We start from the raw sequence: 16,293 nt of genomic DNA, 5'->3' as shown, positions 1-16,293 counted from the left end.
GCCAGCCCGCCCACTGGCGCCTCTACCTTCGCAACGACCGTTCCTCGCCCAACGAGAACCAATCACAAAGCCTTCTCTCCGGGGCTAGGGCGTGTGGGCCAGCACAGACTACGAGTCCCAGCACACATTACGTCCTGGAGTGGGCGGGCCGGACCGGCAGGAGGCGCCTGATAGTCCGCCCGCGCGCCTTCACGGCTCTAAACCAATCAGAGCCCTCTCCAGCATGAGGCGCGAGAATACGAACCAAACAGCCCCTGAGTTGACGTGAGGATTTGGACCAATTAGCACCTGCATTGGCGTGAAGCGCGAGGGCAAGGACCAATCAACTGTGACTCCGTCGTGAGGCTCGAGGGCAGGCAGACAGGCGCCGGCAGATTAGCTGGCGACGGCGTTTGGTTCGGTTACAGTTGTTCCCGGGCTGCGCGGATGAATACTGCTTCCCTGCCAGGGGAAGCGGGACCGGTCTAGAAATGGGGCCCTTGGCCCTCGCCCTGCTTTTCTGGGCAGCGCTCAGCGCCGCCCGCGCCGTCGTGTATTTCCGGGAGCAGTTTATGGATGGAGGTGACGAGGAGGGAGGAGATCGGAGAGGGAATGGGGAGAGTCCTGTGAGGAGAGGGGAGCGTGACCAAGAGGTTGGGTTGATAGGTGGAGATGAACCGGTGTGGGGTAGGGTCAGTGGGAAAGTGCCCATTGTTGCCCCCCAGGTCACTGTGGTATGTGAGTCCTGAGGGGAAAGGGCGTTTCCGAGAGAGATTAAGGGTCGGGTTGCCAATTTTCTAATCACACAAAACTGAACACTTCTGCCCTGCCTCACCGTGAGGGCCCCTCCCCCAGTCCATCCCCCCTCCCTCACTTGCTCTCCCCAACCCTGACTCACTTTCACTGGGCTGGGCAGGAGGTTGGTGTGTGGGAGAGGGTGAGGGCTCCAGTGGGGGGGGGGCTTCAGACTAGGGCAGAGAGTTGGGGTGCAGGAGAGGGTGAGGGATCTGGCTGGGGGGGTGGGCTCTGGTGTGGGGCCAGGGATTAAGGGTTTGGGGGGCAGGAAGGGGCTCTGCTGGGGCCAAGGGGTTTGGAGTGCGGGAGTGGGCTCAGGGCTGGGGGCTGAGGTTCGGGCTCCAGCCAAGCAGTGCTTACCTCAGGTGGCTCCTGGTCAGCAGTGCAGCGGGGCTAAGGCAGGCTCTCTGCCTGCCCTGGCTCCGTGCTGCCCCTGGAAGCGGATGGCATGTCTGACTCCTAGGCACGGGACGAGCGGGAGGCTCTGCATGGTGCCTGCTGCCCGTGCCCTCAAGTGCCACCCCTGCAGCTCCCATTGGCCGCGATTCCAAGCCAGTGGGAGGTGCGGAGCCAGCACTCGGGATGAGGGCAGTGCACAGAGCTTCCCTGATCGCCCCTGCAGCTAGGGGCCGCAGGAACATGCTATCCACTTCCGGGAACTCTGTGGGGCCAGGGCAGGGAGGAGCCTGCCTTTGCACTGCTGACTGGACTTTTAACGGCCCAGTCAGCGGTGCTGACGAGAGCTGCCAGGGTCCCCTTTCGACTGGGTGTTCCAGTCAAAAACTGGACACCTGTCAACCCTAATTAAAGGGGATATCCAGGGTGGGGAATTTCTAAGGCCATGAGAGTTGGGGGTGCAATTCCTGCTGGGTGAACAGAGAACCCCAGGTTGGGGAGATGTTTTTAGAAAGGAGTGATTCCTAGGGGTTGTGGGAAGAGTCTGGGACTCTGGGAGAGGTCCTGGATAAATAGATAACTCAGTTCAGCTCTTCTCAGCACACGGAAGGGGTTATTGCACAGGATGTACTGGCTCCAGATTAGAGGCAGCAAACTTGTGTCCCACACCACCATATTAAGCAGCTTCCTGTCTTAAATACACCTCACGGTGTTCTGCGGTGTTCAGTTCAGATCCACTTCACTGGGAGACCAGATCTGTCACTTCTGGCCCTTTGAGAAGTTGCTGAAGACACTTTTACCCCTTGATAGTGGGGGCCTATCAGAATTTGCCCCCACTTTTTTTGCTTTAAAAATTTCACTCAATTCTTTATAAGTAGTTTCACCTTTCTTCCCCTGAAATAAATGCTTTTTAAAAAAAAAAAAAGTGAGTGTGAACAGTCCATTACTCTTCTGCCATGAGTGCAGGGGACTGGATTAGATGACCTCTTGAGGTCCCTTCCAGCCCTATAATTCTATGATTCATTTACTCCATAATAACAAAAGGTAATAATGAGTAAGGGAACAGATTTCATTTTCAAACTTCTGAGGAGTTTTTGTATATAACAGTATGTTTCAAAAAGATTTTTAAAATTTGAAAAAGTCCTTGTCTGTGTCATTTTAATTCATTTAGTGGCCTAAATGTTTCTATTGGTATCAGATTACTAATATTTAATATTATTTAACAGTTAAATGGCAAGACAGATGGATGAATTCTCAATATAAATCCGATTATGGGAAATTTAGACTAACAGCTGGGAAGTTTTATGGAGATGCAGTCAGAGATAAAGGTTTGTGCATTTCATTTAAAATGTGTTATTAGGACTGCATACATTGTTAATAATTGACATGGTCTTCTTGAAATGTCCTCTTTTGGCTTCCATGACTCTGTCTTCTCCTGGTTCTCTTCCTACCTCTCTAATCTCTTTCTTCATTGTGTCCTTCAGATGATCCTCCTCATTCACCTTCCAACTTTATGCGGGGGTTCCACAGGGCCCTGCCCTTGGTCTCTTTCACTTCTCCCTTTACACCTTATCTTTTAGTAATCTTATCTGCAAACATAAATTCAACTACATCTGGTGACTCTCAGATCTACTTCTCTACTCCATCTTTATCTCCTGTACAGACTAAAATATCAATCTGTTTCTCTGATGTCTCCTTGTCGATGTCTAGATATCAGCTCAAGCTCAACATGGCTAAAGCAAAGCTCCTAATCTTTCATCCAAGCCATTCCTTCTACCTCCTTTCTTGACCACTGTGGATGGTGACAGCATCCTGTCTGTCGCTCACTCAGGCCCCTAACCTGGAGGTCATCTTCTGTATGGATCTCTCTGTAGGTCTTCACATCCAAGCTAAATCTTACTGATTTTTTTCTGCATAATATAGCTAAAATACATCCACACAGCTAAAACTCTTGTCTAAGCTCTCATCTTGCGTCTTGATTACGGCAACTTCCTTAACAAATGCAGTGTTGCCCTGCTCATATCCATTCAGAAAGTTGCAATAAAGATAATGTTATTACCCCATTGTTTTGACCATGTCAACCATCTCTTCACGTCCCTCCACTGGCTCCCCATCTCAGTCACATCAAATATAAGTTGCTTGTTTTGACTTTCCAGGTGCTGCATATTCTGTATCCGCTCTACCTATCATCTCATTCACTATCAAGCTGTTGACTCTCACTTCTGACTGGCCCATGATGCCAGCCTCTATTGCCCACTTGTTAAATGTTTAAATAAGCACGTTTGTGTTTTCTCCCATGCGCCCCCTCACTCTTGGGAGGTGCTTGTATAAACATCTGCAAAGCCACCTCATTATCCACATTAAAAACCCTCCTCTAAACTCTCCTTTACTGTGATGCCTACAAAAAACTTGACAGTGATTAGGCTGCTGGTGTGCTGATACCACTGCCTATCATGCTGACCAATATTGTCTCGTTTCCTTGTATTCCTCTGTTTGTATCCATCTGTTGTCTCTCCTCTTATATTTAGATAGTAAGCTTTTGGGGGCATGGACCATTTTTTTTGCTCTGTGTTTGTACAGTACCTAGCACAATGGGGTCCTGGTCCATGACTAGCGTTCATAGTCCTCTGGTAATATAAATAAATAAAAATAATAAGTAATATAAACCCACATGCATTCTCAGCACATTTAGAGATTTCATAAATAAAACTGAGTTTCATATAAGACATTATAAGGCTTACGTGAAATCCATAAAGTGCTTACATACTAGAATGACAGAAACATCTAAGATAGGTACCATAGAAGGAAAACATAAGAATGGCCATATTGGGTCAGAACAAGGGTCCGTCTAGCCCAATATCCTGTTTTCTGACAGTGGCCGGTGACACATGCTTCAGAGGGAATGAACAGGACAATTTACTGAATGATACATCCCCTGTCTGGCAGTCACAGGTTTAGGAACACCAAAAGTATGGGGTTCTATCCCTGACATCTTGGCTAATTGCCATTAATGTACCTATCCTCCATGAATTTATCTAATTCTTTTTTGAACCCAGTTATAGTTTTGGCCTTCACAACATCCACTGACAATGAGTTCCACAGGTTGACTGTGCATTGTGTGAAGCAGTACTTCCTTGTTTGTTGCCTATTAATTTAATAGGGTGATCCCTGGTTCTTGTGTTATGTGAAGGGGTAAATAACACTTCTTTATTCACTTTTTCTTTACCATTCGTGACTTTATAGACCTCTATCACATCTCTCCTTTGTCATCTCTTTTCTAAACTGAAGAGTCCCAGTCTTTTTAATCTCTCCTCATATGGAAGCTGTTCCATACCCCTAAGCATTTTTGTTGCTATTCTTGTACTTTTTCCAATTCTAATATATCTTTTTTGAGATTGGGTGACCAGAACTGCACACATAGTATTCAAGATGTGAGCATACCATGGATTTATATAGTGGTGTTATGATATTTTCTGTCTTATATCTATCTCTTTTCTAATGGTTCCTAATATTCTGTTAGCTTTTTTGACGGCCGCTGCATGTTGAGCAGATGTCAGCAAACAATCCACAATGACTCCATGATCTCTCTTTCTTCAGTGGTAACAGCTAATTTAGACCCCATCATTTTGTATGTACTATATAGTTAGGATTATTTTTTCCCCATGTGCATTACTTTCCATTTATCAACATTGAATTTCATCTGCCATTTTGTGGCCCAGTCAACCAGTTTTGTGAGAATCCTCTGTAATTCTTCACAGTCAGCTTTGGACCTAACTCTCTTTAGCCATTTTGTATCATCTGCAAATTTTGCTACCTCACTGTTTGTCCCTTTCTCCAGATCACTTATGAATACATTGAACAGCACTGGTCCCAGTTCAGATCTTTGGGGGACCCTGCTATTTACCACTTTTCAATGTGAAACTGTTTTTCCTACCCTTTATTTTTTATATTTTAACCAGTACTGATCCACGAGAGAATCTTCCCTCTTATCTCATGACTACTTAGTTTGCTTAAGAGCCTTTGGTGAAGGAGGGACCTTGTCAAAGGCATTCTGAAAGTCCAAGTACACTATATCCACTGGATCACCTTTCTCCCCCTGTTTGTTGACCCCCTCAAAGATTTCCTCATGTTTATGGATCACTTATGATACAAATTAAAAACATGTTTTGCTGTTTGTTTTTTACACAAATTATTAATTCACATATATTAGGTGCCAACTGTTTTTTGTGATTTCATTTAAAACTGTGTCTGGTTAAGTCATTTTTTTTTGCATGTGATGTTTTGTCAATGTTTAAAATTGGCTGATTTTAATACATCTAGCATTAGTTTGGTGAGGAAAATGATAAGGCTAAACTCTACTCTTGATTACACATTTGTAAAGCCAAAGTAAGTTTAGTGCCATAGAGTTACTTTGAATTTATAACAGTGTAAATGACAGGAGAATTTGTCCCCTACTTTCAATTTAAATGAAGAAAGCTGAACCATGAGTTTTTGCACCCATCCAGTATAGATTTTTTGAATCAATATTAATTTATTTGCCTTTACAGAGATGTCCTGCATTCTTATTCTAATATAATTAAAATTAATGATTTTAATAATAGCAGATGAAAACAAAACATAAGTATTGTGTTACCATATGCAAATATTAATGTCTTTATAGGTCTACAAACTAGCGAAAATTCTAAATTTTATGCCATTTCATCACGATTTAAACCATTTAGCAATAAAGGAAAATCTCTGGTAATTCAGTACACAGTAAAACATGAGCAGAAGATAGATTGTGGTGGTGGATATATTAAGATCTTTTCCTCAAACTTGGATCAGAAAAATATGAGTGGAGATTCACAGTATTACATAATGTTTGGTGAGTTTAGTTACATGTGCATTGCTAAAATATTGTCACAATAGCTGCACAGTTCTTCAAAGACAGATCTAGAACTGGTACAGCAAAAGATTTAATACAAGACTTCCCTAATAAGATAAAAATCCTGTGACTGGTCAGCAATTCAGCATCTCTGTGGTTCAGATATTTTTAAGCATGAATTGTCAAAATACAAATTGAAATTAGAAATGATTTAACATTCATTTGTGTCCCTTAATCAGTTAAGAAATTGTTTAGAGTGTTTTTAGAATTAAGCCAAAGGTCCAGTAAGATTATTTCAGTCATAGGGCTTTTGATAATCCCAATGATGGTCCAAAATTTGCCCTCATATATTCACATGTAACTCCCATTAAGTCACTGGGAATTGGACATGTGTATCTCAAAGGAAATTTTAGTCCAAAGACTTATCAGTTGAATAGCCAGTCTGGCACACAGATAGTTCTATCAACATGTCATATGATATAGGATATGGGTAACTGCAGTTGGCAGTGGATTTCTATATGATTTTTGCCTGTATTAGGACTGCAGGAGACTCAAGCCCTAAAACAATGTTTGGTTAGTAAAATCAGAATATAATTTTGAGGCAGGTCTAGAGATGGGAAGAGAAGCAATGCAAGCAAAAATGGGAATCCATCAAGTGGCATGTGGAATTGAGGGCTGTCTATTGGCAGTAAAAAAAAAAAAAAAAAAGGGGGGGGGGAGGGAGGGGGGAGAAAGACATGAGATAAGCAAACTGTATATGTATAAAGAAGTTAAGAATAGACAGTATGAAATTTTTTGTAGGACCAGATATTTGTGGATCTGAAACAAAGAAAGTCCATGTTATTTTAAATTACAAGAGTAAACCTCATCCAATGAAGAAACGAATCAGATGCAAGGTAAATGCTAGAATATAAAAGTTGTAAAGATTGTTAACTAATTTCAGGAATTTCATGTTAAAATTCACCTAATAGCTGCATTTAGATTAGTGAGAGTGCCTCTTTAAAGTTAATAATAATTTAAAGATCTGTCATATTAAACACATTATGGAGGCACTAGTTACAACTCAATAGTTAAGTTTGAGTTCCATTTTGCATTTAAAGCAGGGATTCAACCTCATTTTTTGTTTGAAAAATATGCTCGTTCAAGCTTACATCACTTATATCAGTGGTTCTCAACCAGGGGTGCATGTACCCCAGGGAGTACACAGAGGTCTTCCAGGGGGTACATCAGCTCATCTAGATCAATGTTTTGCAACCTGGGGGATTGCGACCCCCCACCCCCAGGGGGGTCATAGGATGGGTTTAGGGGTGTTGCAAGTGCAGGGCTGGCATTGGGGGGTGGCAAGCAGGGCAATGCCACAGGCAGCCCTGCAAAGCTAAATTATATTCTTCGGCCCAAGCCCCAGTGGAGGCTGAAGCATGTATCTTAGCTTCGCAGGCCCCCTGTAGCTTTTAAGTGAGGTGAAACTTGGGGTATGCAGGACAAATCAGACTCCTGAAAGGGGTACAGTATGACTTATATGGCAAAAAAATCTAAAGTCTTTAAAAAAAAATTTTAATCTAATTTGGGACTACAAACATTAAAATGATTTACTCTTGTTGTATGGTTAACACATAGCATCACTACAGGGCAGACTTCAGGTTGCTTTAGAACGGGTGTGCAAACTTTTTGGCCTGAAGGCTGCATTGGGTTTCATAAATTGTATGGAGGGCCGGTTAGGGGAGGGGGTCATAGCCCGGCCCCCACCTCCTGTCTGCCTCCTCCCCCTGGACTCCAAACCCCCCTGTTCCCTGACAGTCCCCCCGGGACCCCTGCCCCATCCACACACACACCCCCCGCTCCCTGTCCCCTGACCACCCCCGGACTCCCACCGCCCCATCCAACCCCTCCTCTCATTCCTGACGGCCCCCCTGGGACTCCTGCCCCATCCAACCACCCCTTCTCCCTGTCCCCTGACTGCCCCCGGAACCCCTGCCCCTGACTGCCCCCTGCCGCTCCATCCAACCCCCCTCTCCTTCCTGACCGCCCCCTTCAGGACTCCTGCCCCCATTAAACTCCCTGTTCCCCCCCCCCCGCCCCCCCCCCACCCTACCCCCCCCCCCTGCTCCCTTCCCGCGCTGCCTGGAGCACCGGTGGCTGGTGGCACTACAGCCGCCGCCGCCACCACGCAGCACAGAGCACCAGGTCAGGCCTGGCTCTGCAGCTGTGCTGCCCCAGGAGCATTGCCCCGGCGGCGGGGCGAGCTGAGGCTGCAGGGGAGGAGGAACAGCAGGGGAGGGGCCGGGGGCTAGCCTCCCGAGCCAGGAGCTTGGGGGCCGGGCAGGACGGTCCCGCAGGCCAGATGTGGGCCGCGGGCCATAGTTTGCCCACCTCTGCTTTAGAACCTTATATTGTGCATTTCTTAGTTTAACATGTTTGAATTTCTAATTTAAATTCCTTAACTGAATTTCCTGGATTTGTAATGCTTTCTTTTGGTCAGGGCCGGCTCCAGGTTTTTTGACGCCCCAAGCGGCGAAGAGAAAGGGGGGGAAAAAAAGCCGTGATTGGCGGCACTTCGGCGGCTGCTCTACCGCGCCGCTTCATTCTTTGGCGGCCAGTCCTTCCCTCCGAGGGGGACTGAGGGACCCGCCGCCAAATTGCCACTGAAGACCCGGACGTGCCGCCCCTTTCCATTGGCCGCCCCAAGCACCTGCTTCCTGCGCTGGTGCCTGGAGCCAGCCCTGCTTTTGGTATAGTTACAACATCCCTGTAATGTTTTTTACCCATAAGTTACTGATATGTACTTTCAACCTTAACCCATCTTTGTTTTTGTCTGGGATATAAATTAGGAAGGTATTTTTGGATTGTGGTTGTTTTTTGTTTTATATACCCTTTCCATCACTATCCACCTTATGCTCTCTATATTATAACGCTTCCTATGGCTAAGCCGGGATAGACAGTGCTTACTCTGGACTCCATCAATCCTGCTCTGACTGCCACACAGAAGAGTAAGCCAATAACAGTTCAAAGCTTTCCCTCCTGCCCCTTCATGCCATTTTAGTTTAGAGTCAAGACAGAGATTTTCACAAAGGGGGAAAAAGTTCAGATGTTTCATATTTAAAATGTAGACTCAGTTACTTTTTTCTCTTGCTGCTTTTTCAAATGATCAGATATATTTCTGACTTTAACAAAGATTTTTAATTAAACTTTTTTATCTTGCATAATCCTGCAAACAAATCATAATGCCAAATTTATGACAACAGTCATTTCAAAGGCAAGATTTAAGATGCCATTCACAAAGTATTGTCTTTACTGCAGGTCTAAGCATGAGAAAATGGCTATAAAGGGAGAAAGCTCTTATTCAAACACATATATTCAAAAATAGCAGGAGAAACGTACAAGATTGCTGGCAAATTAGATTGCTTTTTGTATAAATATCTTTTCATGTTTAGCCAATATAAAAGTCCTTGGGAGTTTTTCTTGTTTGAGCCTGTTTATGATGGATTTTCTGCTGTAATGTGATTCTGATGCAATACTGGTTCTAAAAGCTACATGTTTTAGTGGTACTTCTAAATGGCAGCAGAAAACATTTAACTTCCTTTCTTTAAAATTTATAGGTTGATGGATTCACTCATTTATATACACTAATTTTAAGACCAGATCAGACTTATGAAGTAAAAATTGATAATGAAATCATTGAATCAGGCAACTTAGAAGATGATTGGAATTTCTTGCCACCAAGGAAAATAAATGATCCTACAGCAAAGAAACCCAAGGATTGGGATGATGTACCCCAAATTGATGATCCAAATGATGTCAAGCCTGAGGTGGTTTCTTTTTCCTGAATATTCCTCTGTCCTGTATTTTTGAGGAAGTACATAAATGTCAGAAATATCTGATTATTTCATTATAATTGAACCCAGATTTGTTACTACTGTTCATATAATCAGGTAGAGCTACTTCCAGTATACAGTGAAATTGAACCTGGAGAAACTTCTCTGGGCCAAGGTGTTCTGTGCATAGCAGCTGCATGTCATGGAAATATGATTATTTAACTCAGAAGTACTTTGCAAGGACCCTAAACTGGGAGATACCCAGCTCCACTGCTGCACATCTCTGTACCAAAGTTGGCCTGTTATCAAGGCTAACAGAAAGTGCCCCATCCATTCCTCAGATATATACACTATGTTAGTAACTGAAATTTTCTTGTCATTTTAAAAATTACATGACCAGATGATGAGGGTTGCTTATATGAGGAGAGGATCAGATTGACTTTAATGTGTTTTGGATTAGACCTACAGTGAGTTGCCTTACCATGTTAATTACAGCCCAAAACAATTAACCCTCTGTTAGCCTGTTTATATGAGCAATCTTCAAAGGTTCAGATTGGGTAAACATGCATAATGAGGTTAGGATTTAAACAAAAGCCCCCTCCAGCAAGCCCAACGTCTAACAATTCAGGACACAAATGACCAGGACAAGAGATTGAACCCAACTCTCTGATTTTGCATTGCCTAACACTACACTAGACCACCCCAAGCTTTAACCGTAAATCAAGGTTCTAAATATAAATTTTAATATTTTCTAGTTTTCCCTTTTTGTCCAGATTATGCAAAGAGCACCTTTATATCTACTGAATTGGCCAGTATGTGAGGGTTTCCTTTTCCTGAAAAGGAGATCATCTGTTTATTCTATTAAAATTATATGATAAAAAAATCTTTCATAGCTGAATTGTTTGGGGAAACAATATGGCATCTTGCCTCATAGTAGGAATATAAAGCCCAGATAATTTTACTTCCTTTATCTTCTGGATATTTTTAAAGGATTGGGATGAACCTGAATACATTCTGGATACTAGCGCTGAAAAACCTGAAGATTGGGATAATGCAACAAACGGAGAATGGCAACCTCCTATGATCAAGAATCCACTATACAGAGTATAAATCATTCTATTTATGTATAACATGTTCAAGTTGACTATTCTTTTGGTGACAGTGTTCAGAACATGTGGTTTGTTACAGGGTGAATGGAAACCAAGGAAGATTGATAACCCAAATTATAAAGGAGTTTGGCCGTGTCCACAGATTGAAAACCCAAACTACTCACCAGACTTCAATATCTATAGCTATGAGAACATTAGCATAATTGGACTAGATCTTTGGCAGGTCAGTTGTTTTTAATTATTACAGAAACTGGAAATTAAAGAGCTTCCTGTCCTTAACTATGCAACCATGTGTTCTGCCCTTGCATATACACATCATCTACTTAGTTGGGAGTTGGATCATGCCGATGTTTTTAACATACCCTCATATCAATAGGTATTTTTAGCCATTTGTTTGAATCATAATTATCTCCAGATGTACTAACAAATGAGGGACATAAACAGTTCTACTCAATTTATAATTTTATAAATGCTGTTATGAAGTATGTGCATGTGTTGACACATTCACAAAGCAAAAGTTTTATTAAGTTTTGTATTAAAAAATAATACAAATAAGTATAAATAATAAAACAATACAATAAGTTTTGTATAAAAATAAATAATTATTACAAATAATTTAAAAAAATAATAATTTATAACTTGGTTTTAGCCTGGGAGCAGAGTTGATCACAAATGTCTTTTAAACCTGTATATTTTTTATAGGTAGTGGTAAAAGAAATCAGAATATTTGTTTAAAACAGTTCAATCTTTTATTCAAGAGCTTCATTCTTTTAAATATATCAGGGATGGCCAAACTTATTGACCCGCTAAGCTGCATACGATAATCTTCAGAAATTCGAGAACCAGACATGTCTGCCGGGACTCAGGGATTCTGCCCTGCAGTGGGGTGGTGGGCCTAGGGGCTTGGGGCTTCTGCCCTGCTCCTGCTGAAGTCCTGAGCCCCAGCAGGCGTCTCCCACAGGTCTGAAGCCCTGAGACACCCCTCCCCATTGGGCAGAAGCCCCTAGCCCCACCACCCCACAGCAAGACAGGATCAGTCTGCACTGCTTTGGATCGTTATCAGGCAGAACCCATCATCAGCATGGAAGCATGTCCTCTGGAATGGTGGTTGAAGCATGAAGGGACATATGAGTCTTTAGCACATCTGGCACGTAAATATCTTGCAACGCCAGCTACAACAGTGCAATGTGAATGCCTGTTCTCACTTTCAGGAGACATTGTAAACAAGAAGCAGGCAACATTATCTCCTGCAAATTGTAACCACCCTTGTTTGTCTGAGTGATTGGCTGACCAAGAAGTAGGACTGAATGGACTTGTAGGCTCTAAAGTTTTACATTGTCTTATTTTTGAATGCAGGTTTTTTTGTACATAATTTAACATTTGTAAGTTCAACTTTCATGAACAAGAGATTGTACTGCAGTACTTGTCTGAGGTGAATTGAAAAATACAATACTTTTTGTTTTTTACAGTGCAAATATTTGTAATAAAAAATAAATATAAAGTTAGTACTGTACATTTTGTATTCTGTGTTGTAACTGAAATTAATATATTTGAAAATGTAGTAAATATCCAAAAATATTTAAAATAAATGGTATTCTATTGTTGTTTCACAGCGTGATTAGTCGCGATTAATAATTTTTTTTTAATCGCTTGACAGCCCTAACTAGAATTGCGGTCTAAACCAACAAATTTTGTTTAAACAACTGAAGACAAGGCCTTGGATTCTGGAGCATAGTTCTGCAACAAGGGTGAATTCCTTAGCAAATTCTGCAGCGACTTTGAGGAATACATGGGGCCCTGAGTACAGGAAAATATTCAGTAATATCATCCTGATTAAGTAACAACCAATAAAAAGGAATGAGATTAAAATTATGAACAGGGAACATAAATAAAATGTGATTTTTGTTTTCCACTGCAGGTGAGAGCTGGAACAATTTTTGATAACTTCTTGATCACAGATGATGAACAATATGCAGAAGACTTTGGAGACGACACCTGGGGTGAAACAAAGGTAATGGATGAGCTCTTCACCACCCCAGGGCACCCCGCCCATTCTGGCCCCGTTTTGCAGGTAAAAGGGCTGGAATAGTACAAAGGGGTCCTAAAATCTCTGTATCTAGTCAAGGCAAGGATTCCCCTGCTTCAGACACTGTGGAAGATCGCCATAAGTGGGGTTACCAGATAGCGAAAAAATGGGACGGGGTGGGGGGTAATAGGCACCTATATAAGAAAAAGTCCCAAAAAATGGGACCGTCCCTTTAAAAACGGGACAGCTGGTCACCCTAGCCATAAGGTTGCCTTCCGTGGACCCCCTCAGAAGCCCTGGTGAAGTGAGTATGCTGGGGAAAGGGTCACAGAGCACATAGTGCTGCAAATAATCAAGACTGCACTGCGGCAATAAAGTAGCTCCAACAGGTTGTTGCTAGGAGCCTCTCTGGCCCTTGGAGCAGCCTAGGGTCAAGAGAACACAAAAGTTGCTTAAAGCCCCAAGGAACTTACTTGGATATTTTTTTCTAGAATAGTGCCAGGCACGTAATCTATGATTCAATAATTACAATAATAATAATTAGATTTTTCATGTACACTCCTGCAATCCCACTGACATTTATAGGGTTGTACTGAGGTCAGACTTTAGCCCTAAGTTACTAATAATTTACGGTTTGTTCTTTCTGGAATAAATGTCCTGATTCTGCTGCCTCCTGTGGCCAGCGCAGCCTTACAACAGCCTCCCTATGGCTGCAAATGGGTTGCTCTGCAGCCCAGAAAAGCCATAATGCTGAACACTACACCCACTCCTCTTCCTGTCCTCCACACGTTTATTCCTACTTCCAGCATGGTGGGGATAGCATAGAGCATGTCAGCCCTATGCAACTTCTACCCTGGGGACAGTTTCCCCTCTGGCTGTTGAAGCCCCATTTGCTGCTGAGGGCTCTATAGGGGCCAGGGACAGAATCTGGCCCCCTGTATTCTTGTAGCAGATCTTCCATTTTAAGAAAACAACCAATAGTTCAACAAACATTTGCTGCTAAAGTATAATCTACGTGTGTAGTTTGGAAAGATGGTTCTGTAAGGAAGTTTAGATGCCCATTAAAAATAAAGGCCCTTGCAATTCCTGTATTGGCAAACTCCCTCCTATTGACTTCAATGTAAATTCAGTACACAGAGGGCTGGCAGAATTGGACCCAAAATGACATTTACTGTGAACTGACCTTTTCATTATTTCTTCAGGACCCTGAAGAGAAAATGAACATAAAACAGACTGAAGAAGAAAAGAAAAGGGAAAGGGCAAAAGAAGAAAAGCGTTTTAGGGAAAGGTTTAACAGGAAGGTAGAAAAGCAAAAAGAATCTGGAAAGACTAAATTGAACAGGATAACTGTGAAGAAGGAGGAGCTTTAATTCTTATTTAAAAAGACTTCAAAGAAATCGCTAAAGTTTGGCGTTTCTCTAATTTGTTGTATAGAGGTTCAGATGTATTCTTAATAACTAATTTGAAAGTAATATTTAAAACTTCCTCTAATAAAACTTTGTTAGAACTATTCATTTTTATGAGATTTAAATATATATTTCTAGCACAGGAAGATATTAAGAAAAATGTTTCCTGTAAATAGAACATGGAATTGAAAGAATTCAATAAAAAAACCTTATTAAAATATATTAAATTACATATTTTGTATTTGAGTTAGGATTTGGTATATATTTCTAAAAGAAGGGCCATTATATTTCTCTTGATGCTGTTGGCATACAGTATGTTCCTCTGCAGTGAGAAGTCTTGTAACCAACCTCTTTGGCGCTAGACTGTTTTATACTTTCATCATTAATATTAATGTAAAATACATGCAAATTGTGTCGTGAAATTCTCCTTTCATCACAAAATTTGTATTCAGTGTTGTACCCATGTTGGTCCCAGGATATTAGTGAGTCAAGGGGGGTGAGGCAATATTTTTATTGGACCAACTTCTGTTGGTGAGAGAGACAAGCTTTTGAGTTTACACAGAGCTTGAAAGCTTGTCTGTCTCACCAACAGAAGTTGGTCTAATCAAAAATATTACCTCACCTGCCTTGTCTCTTCATCACAAAAACTTTTTCAAAAATTACTTTTTTCAAAGACAGCATTCCTGATCTGTGAAGTATATGTTGCTACATAACATTGTACAAAGTCTTAATGAAGAAAGAAGGCTTGAAGAACTTCCATAGTAATTATGCTTGTGTCATAGTTATAGGGCTAGCTGCTTCCCTGGCCCCTTTGTAGTATCTCTATGTGCACCTTCAGACATGCCACTCCTCATGCCTTCTGGGAGTGGAATTTCACAATTCTTCTACTCCTAGACCAGGCCTTGGATTATAGAACCCTGTGTATGTACTGTTCTTCCCCTGCAGGTCCAACTTAGTTCGGCCTGCAGCTCTTCCCTTTCGGAGTCTGTGACCAGTGATATACAGTGATGAAACACCTTTCTTAAAGCAAAAATTGTATTTATTTTGTTGAAGGAACAAACCTTTTAGAGAAAAGAATTTTAAAATAGTAAAAAGTCTACATGCAAATCTACCTAACTTAAAGGCTTACTATTGCCTGAGGTAACCTAGGCAGGTCTAACTTCTTCAAAGTGGTTCCTTTGTCTCAGTTCTAGCTCTCCTGAAGAACCCTCTCCTGAAGAGTGGCCCTTTTAAGCCCTATTATAGGCTTTTTATTCTCCTGCGTTTCTAGACTTTGACCCTTCTGGTCAAAACCAGTAATGTTAGACTCAGCTGACAATCAAGCCAGAGTCCTCGGAGCCAGTGGTTCTGGCATTGTCCCTTAACAGTCCTCAAGTGTTTGCTGAGGAGTGACTAAGTAAAGGCAATGTTGCCTCATGTATAGAGCAGGATTCTCTTCTTGGCTCTGCTACTAGCCTGTGGGTAACTTTGGGCAAGCCATGTCACTGCTCTGTGCCTCAGTTTTCCCCATTTGTAAAACAGGGATAATGATACTGACCTTTATAAAGTACTTTGAAATCTACTGATGAAAAGTTCTAGATAGAGCTGAATATTATCTTGAGCTATTCTTTTCCTCTCTGTTTGTTTTTCTTGACAGACTCTTGTCAAGTTAAACTTATACTGTCCTACACCCCAATAACCAGGCCAACATAGCAGGATGGCTCTTGCTGTTTCTATGGAAAAATTGCTACATGTAGCCAAGTTATAAATCTTTGCAAAATCTTAATTTAAACTTACTTAGTAGAGACTTGTTAGAGTTTGGTAACTAAATTATCCAAACATTCCAGCACTACTGAGCATGCTCCAGCTCTGGGTTGAGCAGGACTTCTGTAATTGTTGCTCCTGACTGTTATAGGCTGCTGTGATA

At 42.0% G+C, this 16,293-nt stretch overlaps 1 protein-coding gene across 1 annotated transcript; it reads left to right on the top strand.

Moving 5' to 3' along the window:
* Positions 1 to 223: 223 nt before the first annotated feature.
* CALR3 (calreticulin 3) lies at positions 224 to 14,351 on the top strand. Its single transcript, XM_029912275.1, has 10 exons — positions 224 to 264; positions 365 to 561; positions 2,397 to 2,498; positions 5,831 to 6,034; positions 6,836 to 6,930; positions 9,631 to 9,840; positions 10,837 to 10,950; positions 11,035 to 11,178; positions 12,874 to 12,966; positions 14,184 to 14,351. Exons 1-10 carry the CDS (start codon positions 224 to 226, stop codon positions 14,349 to 14,351), a joined length of 1,368 nt encoding a protein of 455 aa, XP_029768135.1.
* The last annotated feature ends 1,942 nt before the right edge of the window (positions 14,352 to 16,293 follow it).

The sequence above is a fragment of the Terrapene carolina genome, unplaced genomic scaffold (genome assembly GCF_002925995.2).
Source record: "Terrapene carolina triunguis isolate 2854851 unplaced genomic scaffold, T_m_triunguis-2.0 Scaffold194, whole genome shotgun sequence".
Classification (NCBI taxonomy): domain Eukaryota; kingdom Metazoa; phylum Chordata; order Testudines; family Emydidae; genus Terrapene; species Terrapene triunguis.
The sequence above is the reverse complement of the archived record's forward strand: the minus strand, read 5'-3'. Positions and strand labels throughout refer to the sequence as shown.